General features: G+C 41.8%; 2 protein-coding genes and 1 long non-coding RNA gene across 3 annotated transcripts; 1 reads left to right on the top strand and 2 right to left on the bottom strand.

Annotated features, from left to right (window-relative positions):
- Positions 1-4,191: 4,191 nt before the first annotated feature.
- Positions 4,192-9,187, bottom strand: LOC123475886 (uncharacterized protein K02A2.6-like). The gene is made up of 3 exons (XM_045179086.1): positions 7,642-9,187; positions 7,336-7,569; positions 4,192-7,266 (listed from the first exon to the last, which is right to left on the bottom strand). Exons 1-3 carry the CDS (start codon positions 8,870-8,872, stop codon positions 4,727-4,729), a joined length of 4,005 nt encoding a protein of 1,334 aa, XP_045035021.1. The 5' UTR covers positions 8,873-9,187; the 3' UTR covers positions 4,192-4,726.
- Positions 9,188-12,735: 3,548 nt separating this feature from the next.
- LOC123476026 lies at positions 12,736-15,018 on the top strand. Its single transcript, XR_006651602.1, has 4 exons — positions 12,736-13,232; positions 13,330-13,420; positions 13,493-14,593; positions 14,740-15,018. It is a non-coding gene; the product is annotated as an uncharacterized LOC123476026 (long non-coding RNA).
- On the bottom strand, positions 14,910-19,606 carry LOC116930770 (peptidylglycine alpha-amidating monooxygenase). Its single transcript, XM_032938175.2, has 16 exons — positions 19,194-19,606; positions 18,992-19,134; positions 18,720-18,938; positions 18,589-18,653; positions 18,409-18,527; positions 18,124-18,274; positions 17,823-18,058; positions 17,547-17,759; positions 17,337-17,470; positions 17,091-17,222; positions 16,912-17,029; positions 16,668-16,842; positions 16,421-16,600; positions 16,130-16,357; positions 15,857-16,063; positions 14,910-15,645 (listed from the first exon to the last, which is right to left on the bottom strand). Exons 1-16 carry the CDS (start codon positions 19,326-19,328, stop codon positions 15,470-15,472), a joined length of 2,631 nt encoding a protein of 876 aa, XP_032794066.2. The 5' UTR covers positions 19,329-19,606; the 3' UTR covers positions 14,910-15,469.
- Between the last annotated feature and the right edge of the window lie 1,259 nt (positions 19,607-20,865).

Here is a 20,865-nt window from a genome sequence, read left to right as displayed (position 1 = left end):
TTGGCTAGCCCCCTAAGCAACGCCTTAATGATGTCTGCCTCTGGCAAAGGTACAGGAGAGCGCAGACATAATCTACGCTTGTCCAAAACGTACTCCAAACAAGATTCCCCTGGTTTCTGCACTCTTGCTTCTACCATTAAGCTCCACTCCAAAAACGACAAGGTGTGGGAAAAGTTTGTGACAAGGGCCGCCGACCAAAGTGGCCACGTACCATAGTTCTGCCCGGTTTGCGCATGCCATTGAGAAGCCGTACCTAAAAGACGTGTTACGGCAACCAAAAGACAGTTCTCGGCCGTCCAACCTTCTAGCCCTGCTACCCTGTTTACTTGGTCAACAAACCCCTGTGCGTCCTCGTCTGCACTACCTGAAAAATGTGGTAGAGAGTTTACCGCCACTGTGGAGGGCCGAATAACAGGTGCATTGGGTGGTGCAGCAACAATGGCTTGCATAGCGGCTTGGTTTTGCTGTTGGCCCCCGATAACTTGAAATAGCTGCACCATCTGGTTCTGCCTCGCTGCTGCGTCCGTTGCTACTGCCGTGGTAAACCCTTGTAACGCAGCGATGAGAGCTGCATTGTCCGCCATTTTAGTTTTGGTTGACGCTTCCGAAGGAGAAATGTCAAATTCCAGACGTTGTTTAGCAACGTCATTTGGTGGATAGCGAGGTACAGGGCGAACTAAACGGGGTCTAACCGGTTCTGGATCGGTTTGTTGGCTACGGTTCCGTAAGTGATAGTGGTGTTCAAAACCAAGAAAAGGTGCTTTAATTTCGGAATCCGTATCCGACATGCAGGTCCCGACGCCAGCAAAAGAAACCAAAAGAAAAAGACCCAAAACAGACGTGACTAATCAGTCGGTCAACCACGAGAAAGAAAAAAGAAAAAAAACCCACTTGCAAAAAAAAAACCAGAATAAACATACATAAACGACGGCACCAGCAAAAGCAAATAAGGCAGGAGACGAACACACAAAAACCAAATTAAATACCCGACAAAAGCTTAGATACACCAACCGAAACTCGCTTAAATTGTTGGCGCGCCAAAAAAAAGAAACAAGAAATTAAACGCCGAAAAATTAACAAAACAACAACAAAAAATATTTCCCCTTTGGCTTCAAAGCGAAAAACCACGATCCCACGGGAAACTTCTTTGCGGGAGAGTCTGTCGCGTAACACAGATCCAATATGGCCACGCCCACAGTCACGCCTGCCTCGAACACGCGACTGGATCCAATATGGCGGCGCCCCTAAAATGTTAGTTACACACAAAACACACAAAACATAAACCAAAAAAAAAAATTAAAACTTACGGAGATTCACACACCACTTCAAAAATTGACAAGACAAAACCTCAGAGAAGAGAGAGAAAAAAAAAATAATAAATAAATACTTTAAGGCAGTGGCGTTCATTAAGGCGACTTTTTAAAAGTCGTTCTAAGGCCTTGTAATCCCACTCCTGACACCAATTGTTACGTTCGTAACGAGTACGCTGGGCTAGAAAGAGGCAATTAAATAATTAAACGAAATAGTTGTATTTCGTCCCTGCACTTGGGATTCGCACAGTAACGCGAAAAAGGGGAACACGCGAAAAAGGAATGGAAAATAATCCGCGAGGGGAAGCCAGCGTTAAGCAAAGCGCCCTCCTATGGTCCTGTCGCTCAGACGGTTTACCCTCTACTGCCTTTTACAACAGGTAGACAAAGGCGTCTGGCTAATTGACCCGCCATCTGGCAGAGACCAACACATAATTAGGGATGGGGATATTGGCGGGAGATACAATTGTAACAAGGTGTAAAAAATAAATAAATAAATAAATTCTTGGCTTCAAGCTATTGGGAAAGATCCGAAACGTTTATCTGTGAAAAGTAACTTTCGTGTGTGTCAGGTGTGTGTCATCACTTTTCTGTAAGTAAAAATTATGTTTGAAAAAGGAAATTAAAATGTTTAGTTTGTTTTGTTTTTTTTTTAATTAGAGGTTTCTTCTGCAGACGATGTCACGCGGTGGTGCGGGTGTAAAATGTTTAGTTTAACTATCCTGTTTAGGCCCCAACAATTTACCGCCCAATAAAAAAAAATACGCAAATACATTTGCTGTGGCTGCCTACAACGAGAAAATCCCAACATACCCGGGTAGGAAACAATACTGACCATTCTTAGTCCGATGTTGATTTTAGGTCGGTTCACGTCGTAAATGCGATATAAGTTACATGAGATTGGTCCATGGTTGGAAAAATATTGGAATGTGGTTTTTCAAAAACCAACTCAAATCCATCCTGGGCCATTCTTAGAAAGTTGATTTTTAACGATGCATGTATCCCGCTACTAAACCAATGTAGATACAATTTCGAACCTTTGCTGTTGTTCGATATCGACTAGCCAATAATAACCCAATGTCCAAAACACAAATTTCAACGATGTATATATCCCAATATTTATCCAATGTCAATACAATTTCGAATTTTTGCTGCTGTTCGATATCGAAATGCCAATAGTACCCCAAAAACAGAAACCCAAGTTTAAACGATACATATATCCATATACTAATCCAATGTTGGTACAATTTCGAATTTTTGCTGCTGTTTGATATCAAAATGCCACTAGTACCCCAAAGTTAGAAACTCTAGTTTAAACGATATATATATCCATATACTAATCCAATGTTGGTACAATATCAAATTTTTGCTGCTGTTTGATATCGAAATGCCACTAGTACCCCAAAGTCAGAAATCGAAGCTTAAACGATACATATATCCATATACTAATCCAATGTTGGTACAATTTTGAAGTTTTGCTGCTGTTCGATATCAAAATGCCACTAGTACCCCATAGTTAGAAACTCAAGTTTAAACGATATATATATCCATATACTAATCCAATGCTGGTACAATTTCGAATTTTTGCTGCTGTTCGATATCGAAATGCCACTAGTACCACAAAGTCAGAAACCGAAGTTTAAACGATTCATATATCCCTATACAAATCCAATGTTGGTACAATTTCAAATTTTTGCTCTTGTTCGATATCGAAAGGTCAATAGTATTTCAAAGTCAAAAACCCAAGTTTAAACGATTTATATATCAATATACTAATCCAATGTTGGTACAATTTCAAATTTTTGCTCTTGTTCGATATCGAAATGCCAATAGTATCCCAAAGTCAGAAACCAAAGTTTAAACGATTTATATATCCATATACTAATCCAATGTCGGTATAATTTCAATTTTTTGCTCTTGATCGATATCGATTAGCCAATTATAAGCCAATATTGGACAAACAAGATTAAACGATCTTTATACCACGATACCAACCAAATGTCGATGCGATACGAATTTTTGTTGTTGTTTAACGATAATATTATTGGTATGTATGTATATATGTATAGTTTTGGGGTAGAAGTCGGGGAACGGTAAACACCCTGTGTTTGGAACTGGTTTTTGGGACCGGGTTTAATTTTAGCGAGGAATTTTTAACATAGGTCCTAAGATGTTACCTAGTCTCGTCATTCGATAACTGATATAAGGGCAGAATTCCATCATTGGCCGAGCATTGGCTTGCCAATAGAAAGCTTGTATTTTTGTGCATCAATCCAAGCCTATGCGAACATCGGATTAGTTTTGGCGAATGTTGTTTCCTGCCCGGGTATATATCGAACAATAACATAAATTCGAAATTGTATCGACATTGGATTAGTATCGGAATATATAGATGATTTAATCTTTTTTTCCTAATTTTGGTTTAGTATTGTCAAATTGATATGGATCAACAGCAAAAATTCGAAATTTTTTCAACATTAGATTAGTATCGGGAGATAAACATCGATTTCTGACATTGGTTTACTGTTGGCTAATGAATATCGAACAAGAGCAAAAATTTGAAATTGTACCAAAATTGGATTAGTATATGGATATATATATATGGTTTAAACTTGGGTTTCTGACTTTGGGGTACTATTGGCATTTCAATATCGAACAAGAGCAAAATTTTGAAATTGTACCAACATTGGATTAGTAGATAGATATATACATCGTTTGAACTTGGGTTTTTGACTTTGGGGTACTATTGGCATTTTGATATCGAACAGCAGCTAAAATTTGGAATGGTACCAACATTGGATTAGTATATGGATATATATATCGTTTAAACTTGAATTTCTGACTTTGGGGTACTATTGGCATTTCGATATCAAACAGCATCAAAAATTCGAAATTGTATTGACATTGGATAAATATTGGGATATATAAATCGTTGAAATTTAGGTTTTGGACATTGGATTATTATTGGCTAGTCGATATCGAACAACAGTGTTGTAAGGTCAAGTGCGTGTATGAGACTGGTGTATTGGGGCTCTGCATAGCGGGGATATGCTCGCTCTAGGTGGGACGACATCTAGCGGTCAGCACTAGATTCTACAATATCTCCCCCTCGCACACTGATTACACACAAATGAACGACAAGAACTAACATGCCGAGCAAGAGAATAAACACAATGAAATGAACAATGAGGAAAACACGATATGATATGAACAATGGGCCGAAAACCAGAGAACAAACACAATGAAATGAATAATGAGATAAGACACGACATGACATGAACTATGGGACGAGACGCAGGAAAAAACAAAAATTGAGAATTAGACGACGACTTCCATGAGGGTAAGTATGGCAAAACAGCCAAAAGTGTCACTAGCAAAGCAGCCAGGACAACAAACACGGAATCGCACACAGACAATTAAGACGGCTTGAGATAAGGGCGACCAGAGCGAGTCGATCCCGGACGATGAGGCGCGACGGCCAGCGGACTTGATGCTGTCAGGGGTGACTGGGCAGCGGGCAGCTGGACGGTGGCACGCTGGTCGGTTGAGACGGGTGCCGCACGTGGCCTTGCAGGGGTTGCCGGGCCGGGCACCGGGTTGACAAAGACCGGCGGAGGCTGTGGCATCATTGACGGTTGACCCAGGGCTACCGGAAGCGGCTGGGCAACTGGAACATTCACAGCGCGGGCAGGCGGACCAGGCGGAGACCAAGACAGGGCCGGTAGCAGATGATTAGCAGGGGCGGGGCGATAACCGCGAACAGCAGACGGTATTACATCAGCACCACCACTCTGTTGAACCACTGCCAATCCTGCCGACGGCGAGTTGTCAAGTTTTATGTCGCGGCGCGTCCGACGAAAAGCTCGCCCGTCTGCCAACCGAACGACATATGAGTCAGGCTCGCTGCAAACAGCTTCGACGGCACCTGGTAGCCACAACCCAGAGATGAACGCCCGTACACGTTGACCGATAATGAGCGCCGACCCACGAACATCCGGACGACCGCCGTGATTAAAACAAGCCGTAGCCTGACGACGCTGGAGCTGGCCGTGAACGAACTTTGCAGGTACAAACTGTGGAACCAGGCGATCTTGCAAAAACGGCAAGCTGCCACGAAGGTGGCGTCCCTGCAATAACACTGCTGGAGACGGCAGCTCCGATGATATTGGAGTCGATCGAATGGCCGCCAAGGCCTCCCATAGAGACCGGCCATCCGTGAACATTTTTAAGAGCGTCTTTTTCACTGTCTGTATGTGGCGCTCCACCAGACCATTGGACTGCGCGTAGGTTGGGCTGGACGTCACTGACCGAACTGAACGGCCCTCGCAGAACTCTCGAAACTCGGCGCAATCAAACTGAGTGCCATTGTCTGACATGACGATTTCGGGAACGCCAAAGTCACTAAATATGCGTTCCATTTCGGCGACTACGGACGACGACGATAAACTGCGCAACGGCACGCATGCTGGCCACTTGCTATATGCGTCAACAACCAGGAGGTAGTTAACGCCACCATGCAGAAAAATGTCAGCCGACACCCACTGAAAGGCATGCACCGGCAACGGCACAGGACGAAGAGGCTGCGCTGGGTTTCGATGGCGATGCGTTTGGCAGGTCGAACAGCTGGCCACCATGTTGCGAATTTGCTCGTCACACCCGGGCCAATAAACGGCCGACTTTGCCCGTAAGATGCACTTCACCTCTCCAAAATGGCCGTCGTGTATTCCAGCCAATACTTCCTGCCGAAGCGAAATCGGAACCACCAACCGGCTGCCATTGAGTAGCAGACCATCAGCTTCAGACAAGTGGTGGCGTACTTGCCAGAACGGTTTTACAGCCACCGGACACTGGGCCTTGTGATCAGGCCATCCACGCCGAAGGACTTCTTTCAGGAGACGGAGAGTTGGGTCTGCCGTCGTTGCTGCAGCAAACTTGACACGAGTTGCATCATGAGGAATTATCAGGTCAAGAACAGCGTGAACCTGCTCCTCACAGTCTTGAGTGACGTCATCGGTAAAAAGGCGGGGCGACGGAGCCCGACTAAGCGTGTCGGCGATAAACAGCTCCTTGCCCAGCTTGTAGACGAGCTTGAAATCAAATCGTTGGAGTTGCAGACGCATCCGCTGGATTCTCGGGGAACAACACGCAATGGGCTTCTCCAGGAGGCCAACCAACGGCTTGTGATCGGTTTCAACCACCACCATTTGGCCATAGACGTACTGCCGGAAGCGCATGAGTCCAAACTGGACCGCCAACAGCTCCTTTTCGATCTGAAAGTACCGTTTTTGAGTAACGGTTAACGACATTGACGAGTACGCGATCGGCTGGTTATTTTGAAGCAACACTGCACCGATGCCGACGGGAGACGCATCGACTGATACGACCAAGGGCAGCGAGTGGTCCAACAGTCGTAGCACTGGAAGAGACGACAATGCACTTTTAAGCTGACCAAGGGCCATCTTCTGGGGCTCTTCCCACACCCACGCTGCGTCTGCTTTGAGTAAGTCACGTAAGGGTCGTGTCAGACCCGCGAGATTTTGGCAGAACTTGTCCAGGTATGTCACCATGCCCAGGAGACGGACGAGATCAGCCGGACAAGTTGGATCAGGCATTTCCACAATTGCCGAAACTTTGAGGGGGTCCGGCTTTAAAATTCCCTGGCCAATGACATGGCCTAGCCACGGGAGCTCCTGGAGGAAGAATTTGCACTTTTTTAACTGAAGCTTCAAGTCATGGAGACGGCAACGTACAAACACTTGACGAAGGTTGGCGAGAAGTTCCTCCTCCGTTTCACCCGTTACAAGGAAATCATCAAAATAGATGAGTACACCGGGCAGGTCTCCAAACAAGTCGTTCATCGTCTGAAGATAAATTTCTGGGGCTGACTTCAGCCCAAACGGCAGCCGGAGGAAGCGATAACGGCCTTTCGGAGTGGCCATTGTGCACAAATAGGACGCTGCATCAGACAAAGGAATCTGATAGAAACCAGACGCAGCATCAAGGCTGCAGAAATATCGAGCCTTACCCAACTTGCTGAACAGCTGCTCAATGGTGGGGACGGCAAAATGTTGACGTTGAATAGCCTTGTTGAGCTCAAACGGGTCCAGACAAATACGGACATCACCGTCCGGTTTTCCCACCACCATCATGCAGCTGACCCACTCAGTTGGCTCTTGCACGGGGGTGAGGATTTTGTCGTTGACCATTTCGTCCAACTTCTTGAAAACGCGATCCTCCAGCCGGAACGGAAGTCGACTGGCTGCACACACAATAGGATCCACGCGATTAGCACCTGACAGCAGTCTAATGTCATGTTCTACAGGTAATTTACCTAATCCTTCGAAGACGTCCATAAACTCCACGACTATTGGCGGCAGCGGAGCGTCTACTGGCGACTGAACAGCATCGACTCTTCGAATCAAGTTCAGCTTGTCGCAAGACGGGAGTCCTAGAAGGGGTGGCTGGCCAGGCTCGTCAACCACGACAAAGTCGATGACAAACAAAGCGCCTCTGTGAACCACCTTGGCTGTGTGCAATCCGAGCACGCGTAAGAGGCCATCTTGTGAACGATAACTGCGAACAATGGGCCCAGGGCGAAGACAGCGGCGTGTTTTGGGCAGCCGAGCAAACGACTCATACGGCAGAATGTTGCATGTGGCGCCCGAATCAAGCTTGAAGTTAATTTTAACGCCATCTACTGTCACGTCTTGGTGCCACTCAGATTCACTACCAGACGACGTTAGGGCATGAGAGACGTAGTAACTTTCTTCAACTGACCGCGGGAGGGCCATCGCCGTGCCGCCACGTTCGACCTCACCAATCCAGCGCGTCTCCTCCTCCACAGCATGAACTTTGGGCGCGGGGTTTGGTGCTGGACGTGCTGACATCTGGCGGGACTTGGGTGGATTCGGACAGCAACTGGATATATGGCCGACCACGTTGCAATTATAACACGTAAAATTGGTGACTCGACACTGATATTTTCGATGAGGCCGGCCGCAATCTTTACACTTGGGATACTGCTGGGCTGCGTGTTGATTAGCGGACGGCTGCTGTTCATGCTGAGCTCTGAACGACGATTCCGGCTTTCTCTCGACCTTCCGGCCACCCGGTCGGCTCTGAACGGCGTGCGCGGCTTCAGCTGTCGATGACGTGGTGATGTGACTGAGCTGGGCTTTAGATGACTCACACGCACGCACAATTTCACACGCGGTGGGGAGCAGCAAATCCTTTTCATACAGCAGCTTTTCACGGACGTAAGGATCAGCCACACCGAGTACTATTTGGTCCCGTAAGACCGAATCAACACCAGCACCATAGCCACACGAGTTCACTAGACCACGAAGATCAATTAGCCACGAATCAAAAGATTCACCAGGGAGTTGATGACGACGCAGGAATTTAAAACGCTCGAAAACTTCACTGCGTCGGGGCTCAAAATGGGCAGTGAACTTGTCTAACACCGGCGTAATTTTTCTGGCATCGGAGGCTGGATTGAACACAAAAGTATCGTAAATTTTGAGGCCCTCACTGCCAAGAAGAGTGATGAGCACGCCCACCATCTGCTCTTCATCCACGTTAAGGCCGCCATTTGCATTTGTAGCCACTAAGTACCACGTAAACTGTTTACGCCACAGACCCCACTGGGCCGCCAAATCACTGGCCCCGAAAGAAAAAGGTTCAGGAGCCCTCAACGAAGACGATATTTCAAGAAAACGGTGCAATGCAACGAGATGTACGCGATAAAGACAGATAAAGTTCAACAACGCGCAGGATGCGTTCGATGAAGACGGATGCAGTTCAATACTCACAAACCACGCGGTTACGACTCAACACCGTCGAGTTGTGAGAGCACACTTCTGACACCATGTTGTAAGGTCAAGTGCGTGTATGAGACTGGTGTATTGGGGCTCTGCATAGCGGGGATATGCTCGCTCTAGGTGGGACGACATCTAGCGGCCAGCACTAGATTCTACAATAAACAGCAAAGGTTCGAAATTGTATCGACATTGGTTTAGTAGCGGGATACATGCATCGTTAAAACTCAACTTTCTAAGAATGGCCCAGGATGGAATTGATTTGGTTTTTGGAAAACCATATTCCAATATTTTTCCAACCATGGACCAATCTCATGTAACTGATAACGCATTTACGATGTGAACCGACCTAAAATCAACATCGGATGAAGAAAACAGAATGGTCAGTATTGTTTCCTACCCGGGTGTGCTTTTTAAATTTGTTATTTTTAATTACATTTTTTGTTGTATTTTTGAAATGTTTGGTCTAAATTAACGATTAAACATGAAAATCAAATGATTGTTGTGTAAATTAGTATCTATAATCAGTAAAAATAATAAAACTGTAACCACGTACTAAATTTAAACTAACTTTGGTTTTCACTGGGAAATTTTTTCTAAGTTTTTAACCAAATTCCGGATTTACTACGGAAAACATATTACTTGATATGTATAGAAATAGCTAAGTGGATAAAGTGTCTGAAAGATGAAGTTGTTGAACAGTGGTCTAGGGTTCAAATCCGGCAAATCCGGCTAGGTCTGTCTTTACTTTATGTTACGATGAATAAAGCTATTGTTTTGTTTTAGGCTACTATTTAATTTTTGATGTTGGAATGTTGATTGTTGGTCCAATGTTGTTTTGCGCCATTATTGGCTGCATATCGAAATCGCACATCGGCCCGGGTCATTTCCAACTTGAGTCGCCAAACCTTGTCCATTTCTGTTATGCCACTACTGATAAAATTATCCCGGATAAACACTGCTCGCCAATGTTCTACCAAAATAAATTTATAACATTGGTTAGGTGTTCAATTTTTAAATATGATACAATGTTGTTTTGCGCCATTATTGGCTGCATATCGAAATCGCACATCGGCCCGGGTAATTTCCAACTTGAGTCGCCAAACCTTGTCCATTTCTGTTATGCCAATATTGATAAATTAATCCCGGATCAACACTGCTTGCCGGTGTTCTACCAAAATACATGTGTAATATTGGCATAGCAGAAATGGACAAGGTTTGGCGACTCAAGTTGGAAATGACCCGGGCCGATGTGCGATTCTGATCCTGAACCAATGGCCGATTCTGTATCGGCAACAACATTAGACCTAGATAAAATTCCTACCCGGGATACCCAGTTAGGCTCCGTCCCCTAAAAATGGCCGGGTGACCGTTTTTCGAGAGGCGGGCCTTAAACCAACTTTAAAATTAATTTACGGCTAAACCGTACATTTTCCCTATAGAAACATGATTCACAATCTTTTCTAACTCGATGAGTTTGACAAGATGAAATCATTTTCAAGGGAAAATAATTTTACCGTTCATTCCCTATTCGCTATACTAGCGCAACTTGCTTTACGCATTCAATTGCAACTCCATCTCGTATTCTTGTTCAGGGACCTGAACCCTGTCAGGCAAAAACATAAAACCCCCGAGCCGTTATTTTTTTGTTTTGTGTTTGTTATTATTTATGTTTATTGTTTATTTTTCTTTCTGTTTCCTTTCCGTAATACAATGCCTTTTAACTTTATAATTTTTTTTCATTTATTACAATATTACTTAATTAAGCAACGGTATAATTTCATTAAAATTACTATAATTATTGTGAATTTCCACTCATGGGCATTCGGGTAGTGGAACCGGTTCCAAAACCCGATATCATTACTGTGTACCCTATTTGACTTGTTTTTTGCAATACATCATAGTTTTATTTATTTTCCTTCACCTGCACACCCATTTTCAGTTAAGGCTGGGCCATATCTTTTAAAGTGGGTATTTTAAACGAAAGAAAACCGCTTGATAAGCACCTACCCGAGTAATGACCGATCAGCTGTTTTTTAGGTAGGTAGGTCGGTGCGGTTTAACGTTTCTCGGGTAATCCCTCTATCCCAGTACACAAAATTAAAATAGCTTTATAGGTAACCATATTAGGTCTAAATAAACAAATTTTACAGAAATGGATAGCCGATGATGGGGGCTATCCACTTCCGTAAAATTTTTACTTAAAAAATACCTAACCGAGTAGTAAACCGATTGGATATTTTTGTCGGTGTGGTTTGACGGAGCGTGAAACTAAATGAATTATAATCAGTAAACTATAAGCTCTATATTTGAAAAAATTTGCAGGAATGGGTAGCTCTTGATAAGATCTATCCATTTGTTCAAAATTATCGCATTAAATTCGGGTAGGTGCTTATCAAGCGGTTTTCTTTCGTTTAAAATACCCACTTTAAAAGATATGGCCCAGCCTTAACTGAAAATGGGTGTGCAGGTGAAGGAAAATAAATAAAACTATGATGTATTGCAAAAAACAAGTCAAATAGGGTACACAGTAATGATATCGGGTTTTGGAACCGGTTCCACTACCCGAATGCCCATGAGTGGAAATTCACAATAATTATAGTAATTTTAATGAAATTATACCGTTGCTTAATTAAGTAATATTGTAATAAATGAAAAAAAATTATAAAGTTAAAAGGCATTGTATTACGGAAAGGAAACAGAAAGAAAAATAAACAATAAACATAAATAATAACAAACACAAAACAAAAAAATAACGGCTCGGGGGTTTTATGTTTTTGCCTGACAGGGTTCAGGTCCCTGAACGAGAATACGAGATGGAGTTGCAATTGAATGCGTAAGGCAAGTTGCGCTAGTATAGCGAATTGAGCTGCCTATCTCTTGCTGCAAATTGAGGCCAGGGACCTGAACCCTAACAGGAGTTGTCGTCATGTTTTGCCTGACAGCGTTCAGGCCCCTGAACGAGATGGAGTTGTCTATTGCTGTTAAACCAGATTTGCTAGTCTTTTTTCTTTCTTTTAGGGCTCGGCCCCGATCACATTCTAATCGGGGACACCGCTAAGCTTCCCCGATTAAAATGAATCGGGGAAGTTCGGAGCGGGGATTTCTTTTTTCGGTGCGGAACCGTGCTATAATCGGTGCTGCACCGATAGCACCGCTTCAGCCATAGGGGGTTTAGTCTTAGTTACCAGTGACCTTGAGTTCTGATAGGCCAACGAGAATCACGTGACTAAGGTCACATTTTTTTCTTGTTGACCGTAGGGCAATTTAGATCACTATTCATTGATAATCGGGGAAGGCACCGAGCACCGATATCACCGCACCGAGCACCGAAATCACTTCCCCGATTAAGATTATCCCCGTACCGGATCGACTAAATAGCTCCTCGATTGGCGCGGGGCCGAGTGCTACTTTCTTTTCTTCTTACCTTTTTTGAAGCAAAACTTATCAAGGCGTGAAGGGTGGGTGCTGCTAAACAACCAATTGAAATAAGATAGTTCATGCATGTTACGAATCAAAAAGATCCGTAAGAACGAGGGGGCAACGCCGGTTGCCAAGGGAACGCGAGGAGAGGGTTTTTCTTCTGCTTTTTTTCGGCTGGGTTCGTGCCAGAGGTGTGCGAAAGTTATCTTAACTGAAGTTAACGGATCGTTAACGCGTTAAAGTCGGGACGCGTTAAGCTATTTCTTAGCAACATTTCTTTCAGTTAACGGGCAGTTAACGGCGACATGAAAACGCCAAAATTTGGAGGAGAATTTAACGCGTTAAAATTTTTAACAAAGTTAAACTTGAATGGAAAGCACATCATGCATAAATAAAGAAAATTTGTGGGCATCTCGGGCTCTCGGCAATGTTCTAAATGTTACGTATAATAAATTTAAATGTGTAAAGCCGGTAATACTGTTATTTGTATTCAAATTCAAGTCAGAATCGGAGTCAGACGACTATTCGTCGTAGTCATTCGTACTTCGTAATTCGTGACTTCGTGGTTCGTTCCTCGTAGATTGTAGGTCGTATCTTGTTATGAGTCGTGTATTGCTGGCGTCATTTAATTTGGTATTTGAATCGGAATTTGACGTACTTTTAGGAGCCTTGAAAACTAAAGGTGGTAATACATAATATTATTATTGAAATCTTATACTAATAAATCTGTAAGGTCATTCATTCAATCATTGACATATAAATTATATGTTTTGCAATAGCACAAAGACAAACTTCGAAAGTAATTTGAAGTATACGTATTGGTTTTCGTGAAGATCAAAAGAATTTTGATGTGATTCTTTCCCGCTCACAGTGAGTACCATTGTTTACAACTTAGTTGTATGTGTAAAAAAATATAACTTATGTTGGATTTTGGTTCTTAAGGAAATTGGTGAAAGAATGGGTCGAACAAAAAAGACTGTATGTAGTCCTTCACTGACTAAGAGCTCAAAGGCTAGCAATACCAAATCTAACAATGACAAAGATCTGACTTCTTCACTCAACGAAGCAATTGACCAACCTGAAAGTGGAAAGTCAGCTTCTAATATTGAACCTGAACCTTCAGCAAACGACACAAATTTGAAGTCATGTTGGGTTTGAAATCATTTCTTGCAAATTGAGTCAAAGCCAGGAAAGTCTGCAACCATTGCAAAAAGCTGATGACAATTTCAGTGTCATCAATGAAGTACCATTTAAATGTCAAACACAGACAAAAAATCCATGAAGATCAACCAAAAATCACAGATTACAGAACAATGACAAAAGAAAAGAAATTGAAACTCGATACCGCAATTGCAAACTTCATTGTTCAGGACCTACATGCAGTAAATGTTGTGATGGGGAAAGACTTTCGAAATTGAATGAAAGTAGCAGTTGGGCAGCAGTATCATGTTCCGCATCGAACGACTTTTAGTCGTTATCGAATTCCCAAAATGTACGAGGCATGTAAGCTTGCCGTCATAGAAGAATATAAACCAGTTGAGTTTGTGTGTTGCACAACTGACATGTGGGTTGACAACTTTAAACACCTGGCCTACATGACTCTGACTGCCCACGTCCTCTGCCTCTACGTAAATTTTGTTAGTCATGATAAACCAAGATCTCAATAAAAGCCATATGGCCGTTTAAGCGTTATATATCTTTAAAATTTAGTTTTAAAAAGCGGTCTAAAACAGGTCAAAACCAACAGAAAAATAACACGTTAAATATTTTAACTCAGTTAATTTCCTTTAACTGGTTAATTTCCGTTAACTGTAGTTAACTGGCGAGAAAAACACTTTAACGCGTTAAGGCAAATGAAAAATGCATTTTAACGCGTTAAGGATTTTTTGACAAACGCACACCTCTGGTTCGTGCCCTCGTGTGTGTGGCAGGTAGAAAGGCTCCCCTTTACCGACTTTCAAAAAGGCTAGAAATAAAACTGCTTAATCAACTAATCTAACGTGTTCCTTCTCTTATTTTCCTAAAGGCTCACTCTCCAGTAAGGTAATGATAATTAAGAATTCCGAAGACAAATTTATTAGCTATGAACCTTAACAATGCAGTAATAAATAATGAAAAATATCTAACAAATTATTTAAGGTACAAAAATCTATATTTTAAGTCTTAAAACCGATGAAAATTACTTGCAGTGTTGCATCAACATTGAAGTGGGGAAACAGATTCCGTCCCCACAAACGGCGTTCCCTAGTTTTGTCATTGACTATCGCTTTCAGAAATGATCGTCGAAGAAATAATCGTGTGGCATGTCTGCCCTCCACCGATAAGGCGATAATGCAATCGTGTGAAAAGAAATAAAAACTTCAGCTTGTACGTTTTATTTTTCACCGCATAACAATATTTTCATTCAAGTTCAACAAAAGACGAAATAAAAAAATAATAAACGATGTCATGTACCATGAAAAGCGGAATGGCGGTCACAATCTTGTTTCGTACAAGTGTGATAAGAACCTATTTCAAATTTTATTCGAGGGAACTGATAACACCACAACCATTAAAATAAAACCACAACCAGAGTTGTACGTCCTAGTTTTGGATTCGTCATAGCAAAGAAAAGAGAATGGAGAAAAAAAAACGGCTTCCAATTTTCGATTGCACAACAATACTTAATTTAGATAATGCGAATAAGGCCGCCTTTAAAATGAATGGTGACATGGAAAGTTCACAAATAAAATCCTGTCTAAGACTTGCGTTTGCTCAACTTGGAATAATAGCTTTCGCGATTCAGATCAATTCACGAGAAAATATATAGTTCACGTTATTTCAGGCTTTCCAATTCGACACAGTGTGTGGCCTGTGTGCTTATGTCATACAAAAATAGCAATCAGTAGTTTCTGCGATTGTCAAGAGCGAAGCAGTTTTTTACGCTCTTGCCTTGGTAAATTCAACCACGTCGGCTTCAGAGTCCGAATCCATTTCTCCTTCTCCATCGCTGTCTTCCATTGCTAGTTTTTCGAATCCACCACGGATCGGGTCACGATGTCCAAGCAAGCTACCCAAATCTAGCTTGGCCGTCCTTTTGGTCTCAGCACAGCAACCTTTGTGATAAAAATTCAGTGTAAATTACATTACAGGCAACAGGTAACTTAGGATGTCCACAAAGAAACACAAGAAAGTACTCCCCCATAATAATATTATTATTATTATTATATATATATATATATATTTTTTTTTTTTTTTTGCATTCAATAATAAATTCAGTTTTTAATACAATCAGCATATGACATGAACAATGTTAAACTCGTTTACCTCGCTGTCTCAATCTTATGATGGCAAAGACGATGATAAGTATCAGTAACGGAACCGCCAGGATGGAAATTATGATTACAGAAGTAGAAAAAGACGAAACATCTAGATCTATCATGTGTTCGCTAGAGAAAGACGTTGATGATGGAGTGCGGTCAGCCAGCATCGTCTCCCCATTGATGATAGTTGGTGATGATGTAACGTCTTTCTCTGTGATGAATGTCAGAGAAGTAGATTAATTTTAAAGTTTACTGATTCAAATTCAAGGTAACTAACCCTGTTTTATAAGCTTGAGAACTCTAAAGGGAGATATGTCAGCAATGTAGATAGAAGAACCATTGGCACCGAGAGCTAGCGCATGCGGCGTACCCAAGTGCGTGTCGACTTTGCTTCCAAACAACGAAACAATTTCTCCCGATCCCTTCACATCGATGACAAATCCTTGAGCAGGGACGGTTTTCCCATTAGAAGATGAAGGTCCATTGACGGCATACAAGTTACCATCTTAAACCCAGGCGAAGTTCAAATTAGAATTTTCCGTTAGCAAAACTGGTCTGGTTTTCGTACCTTTGTAAGCGACAGCATAAAGGCTAGTTCTAAATTCCGGAAATTTCAAAACCATTTGTAGTCGACCGTCCGTAATCGAAAAACACTGAATCCGACCGTTTTCCCGATCCGCAACACAAATCATATCTCTTTCAGGCACCAATGTTAGCGAATGGGGAACATTCATGGGACTCGTCGTACCTATTAACAGTTTTTAAACACGTTATTAAAATTAGGAACAAACTAAATCTATTATCTAAATACTTGCCTGCCTTCCATTCAGAAATCTTCATTCCTGCTTTGGTGTACTTGATAATTCTCGAGTTACAGTAGCCATCAGCAACGAAGAATTCCCCGCTAGCTAATACAGCCACAGAAGTCGGCTTACAAAATTCTCCTTCCCCCGATCCAGGTTCTAACTTTTTGCCAAGTTCTAGTAGTATCTGAGAAAACATTCAAACCATAACATCCTCTTTCTTTCCTTGCCTGATGGTGATAGAAAAGTAACTTACTTGTAAACTATCTGTGCCTTTTCTCAAAGGAGTTAGTTTGAAGACTTGATGAGCACCAACGTCTGTGACCCACAAACAATCTTCTTGGTCGATGGTCAAGCCATGCGGGAGATAAAACCTAATAAGTCCATAAAGATAAATTTCCGGCTGCAGTAGTTTAGGGAATACTAAGGTCTCACATTTTTTGACCACCTTTGTTGATTACTTGGCTGTCATTGGGATCAAATAAGATTAGGGTAGCGTCTTCAATTGGGCCAATACTTGAATCAGCCAAACGGTTGTCGAAGCCAAAAGTGTTGAAACCCCAGGCTCTATTTATAATTTAAAAAAAAAATACATTCAGTATTTTGAGCGATTTCTTCACCACACTCAGCTTAAATTCTGCTCTCAGCATTTTTTAGCTTTTGTCAGCATCACAGCCACACCTGTTTGCCCTGTGAAAGATGACTACATTGCCTTTCGAGTCAATAGCGACGGCTGACGGTTGGCTTTGAATGGTAGACAACCATTTTGGGTCTGCAACGTATTTGTCTGGATACGTTTTGAGTTGGATTGTTTCCTGAATACCCAAAATTGTGTGTGAGAAAAAACAAATGTTTACATACGTATCTTGGAAAAAGATATCGCAATTTTACAGGTTTTGAAGTAGCTTTCATTTCGAGATGGTTTTGCGTTATGTCCTCGACTTGTTTGTTATAAATTTCGTCTTGCGGAGGAACCAGAGAGCCGGGTTTTCGATGAACTACATGATTCAGCATGTAATCGATTTGACCTTTTTTTTCTGGCTCCGGGATCGATTTATGTGGATCATCTGTACTTCCAAAAACGTTGTTGTATTCTAGTTGTTCCTATTGCGAAATAGTATAGGTGAAAATGGTACAGAAAGCTAATGTGCCTTATATAACACTTACAAGATTAATTGACATTTTGTCAGAAATTACTATGTTTGCATTTTCCTTATCACGACTACCATGAAGAGCATGCTCTTCAAGCAGAGGATTGGGAGGCAGAGGTTCATCGGAGTCGATCGGAAACAAGGAAGGTCTCTGGTTACATTGGTCTGTGCAAATCTGGTATGCTGTTCCGCTTTTAGCGTCGGTGTAATACATCAAGTATAAATTGCACATTTCGTCGCCAGCGGTCGAGCCTACGTTGCAGCAATATTTAACAAATCACAAGGGTTTATATGAATAGACATAGAAGTAGGCTTACCCATATACGTCGTTGTGTTTTTGTTGGTGGAATTGTAGGTGCATCTCGCTGCAATTATATCACCCGATTCCAAGTCGAATACACGGGGCATGCCATAAAACGCTTGTGGCCATTGCGGATTTCCTCGTGCAATTTCCTCTACTTGCCCGCTCTAGGGGAACAAAAAATATCGTTGAGTGAAGTCCTTAACAGTATGGATAAATCACAGGCTACAACGGCGAGAATATGACTAGGAACAAGAAAAATATTTGTAAAAATCTTGCTTTGAACCAAAAAAATACACACCATCTTTCCTAGCTTGTAGCCTGTTATGACACGTCCCAAGGCGTGCGCGTGTGTGCGGTAGGCAAATAAATGAATGGGTGCCGGAACGTTAACCTTGCAACAGGCATCAGCATGAACCTCTATTTGGTGGAGTAAAAAAATTAAATTCTTGTTATCAACAGTCAAATTTAAAAATCTTACTTGGCATAAATGGTGGAATAATTGCTCCTCCAATTAGTAAAAATATACCTGCAATATACTTTTGCCTATGAGAAATTAAGATTAACATACAGAGAAAAGAAGGCATTAAAAATAATAATGATAATTCATACTCTTCACTTGTCACATCAATATCCATTCCACTGTAGTCTTTTTCTCCAGGGGGCAAAGGGTGTGCATAATGGATTTGAAGCACCAGATATTTGACTGAAGATTCCTGCCCTCCAAAACGAAATCCAACTGATGGAGGTAAGCTAGTTGGAGGTGCATTCTTAGCCCAAGCAAACATAATACTTGAAGATCCTGAACATACACCATGGTGCCCACAATCCCTGTACAAAAATGTTGAATGTCAATTATCCATGTAGTTCAATGTTATTTTTACCAATAGATGTCTTTGGACGGAACATCGGAACAACCATAGAGAAGCATATGGTGAGCTCTGTCAGCAGTTCCTTCGATTTTGTATTGTGTTATGTATAACTGTTCATCACTTGCATCAAATGCTGAGCATAAGTAATCATCATTCTGCATGAATTCAACAAATTTGATAATTCCATCTGGCTTATTTGTTGGGGAAAGTTTACCTTCTGAGGAATTATCCCTGGCATTCGCAACTTAACATTTTTGCCACCAACTGTGTTTGGTTCTCCTTTCGGCAGTTCTCGGATTTGTGCATTGCAAGCACAGAATACCACGACCAAGATCAATATCTTGCTCATCTTTCTCAAACCTATAATCGCCAAGGTTGAACTGAACCTAGTGACTTACTGAAGAGACGCACACTAGCAGCCTACGTGTCAAAATAACGCTGGCAAATTTGCAACCCCCAAGCAAGCCCAAAACTTAATAGCTTCTAACCACAACACGAAGGTCGAATGATTAACTCACACACACGAGTTACTCGGGTAACCACGTCATAAGCCGCTTATTTAGTTGTCCACAGCCTCCACAACTTCAGCTGAGTGCATAGTATTTTCTTTTTTCTTTTCCCTTTCTATGTTTGACTATGTAGCAATGTTGTTTTCTCAATACACCATAGGTAGCGCTGACAACCTTAGCGCTATTCACGCAAGATCCCCATGATAACATTTTTCTCGCAGCATGAAAATACCTTATACACAAGAGTGCTCTTTAAATTTCCGCATTTTCGAAAAATATTCACGCATTTTTGGATTTCAAGGAAGTTGAGCAACGTAAGCTTAGTAGATTGGTGGCACTTCGAATCCGAATAGCCTTTAGTGTGTTACTGCTAGGTTCCTTGGGAAGTATTTGCGTACCTGAATTTTCATCGCAGATTTTTGGGAGGACGGATTCGGCTTCACGCTGTTATTTGAAATTGTTGTACATTCTTTGGTACCTTTCCCCATAAAAATACTTAGATTAGGAATAGATCGTACGATATCGATTTAAAGAGTAGGCAATCTACTTTTGATATCATGCAGGTAATTCATCGGTGTAACACAGTCACGTGAACATTTGGTTAAATTTATTGATGTCGAAAAACGTTGAAGGCGAGCATGACATTTTGTGACACCGTTATCCTCTTACTTGCTCTGTAAGGCCAAACGGAAGAGCGATGCGATGTTTTTATCACTAGAAATGTTCCAGTTTTCGTTTTCTTTGCAGATTGAGATTTTAATACAGTACTGTGTCTTTAACTACCGCCGTCCAACATTTCTAGAAGAAAAACTTGAAAAGTAAAAAATAAAAAATAAATAAAAAATAAAAGAAAACTTTAGACAGAAGCTGGTTTGGGGGGATGTTCCATCCGAGTTTATCGGTTCACCGGAGAGGAAGTGAAGTTCATCAATATTCGTTGACTTGTTCCAGATAAAAAAGCGAGCAGCGCATAACAACATCCGTCCCATCAACGCCTGGTCCAGGCATCGCAATGGTGGTCACTGATGATGGGGATCAGCCAGATCGAAAGAGAGGGCTGGGGGTCTCGTTCATCAATCCTTTTTTTTTTCATCCGCACGTTTTGATGTGCCGAGGGTGAAAATGTGGAACTTTGCACCTAACAAAATAAAAATAAACAACAATAATAAAATTTATCGTCAGCCAACCAACGAGTATGCAATGCATACTTGTATGTCAAATAGTGCGCCTTCGAAAGTGCGAGAAATAAAATAAAATAAATACAAAACAAAACAAAATAAAAAAAATAAAAATTCAATAAAATAAAATAAAAGGAAGAAGAAAAAAAGAAAACAAAAAAAAAGGAATGAAAAAAAGCGAGAAAAAAGGGGTATCGTG

This window comes from Daphnia magna, linkage group LG9 (genome assembly GCF_020631705.1).
Source record: "Daphnia magna isolate NIES linkage group LG9, ASM2063170v1.1, whole genome shotgun sequence".
Classification (NCBI taxonomy): domain Eukaryota; kingdom Metazoa; phylum Arthropoda; class Branchiopoda; order Diplostraca; family Daphniidae; genus Daphnia; species Daphnia magna.
The sequence above is the reverse complement of the archived record's forward strand: the minus strand, read 5'-3'. Positions and strand labels throughout refer to the sequence as shown.

What these genes read in the sequence shown, in the direction of transcription:
- LOC116930770 (XM_032938175.2), bottom strand. Translation starts at nt 19,328, where the DNA reads ATGAGCAAGATATTGATCTTGGTCGTGGTATTCTGTGCTTGCAATGCA. An exon ending in AAGGCACAGATAGTTTACAA is followed by an intron (nt 16,843 to 16,911) that starts GTAAGTTACTTT and finishes ATGTTTTCTCAG; the next exon opens with ATACTACTAGAACTTGGCAA. An exon ending in TTATGCTGTCGCTTACAAAG is followed by an intron (nt 16,358 to 16,420) that starts GTACGAAAACCA and finishes CCTGGGTTTAAG; the next exon opens with ATGGTAACTTGTATGCCGTC.
- LOC123475886 (XM_045179086.1), bottom strand. Translation starts at nt 8,872, where the DNA reads ATGGTGGGCGTGCTCATCACTCTTCTTGGCAGTGAGGGCCTCAAAATT. An exon ending in GGACGTCTTCGAAGGATTAG is followed by an intron (nt 7,570 to 7,641) that starts GTAAATTACCTG and finishes TTGTGTGTGCAG; the next exon opens with CCAGTCGACTTCCGTTCCGG. An exon ending in GCAGCTGTTCAGCAAGTTGG is followed by an intron (nt 7,267 to 7,335) that starts GTAAGGCTCGAT and finishes TGTCTGATGCAG; the next exon opens with CGTCCTATTTGTGCACAATG.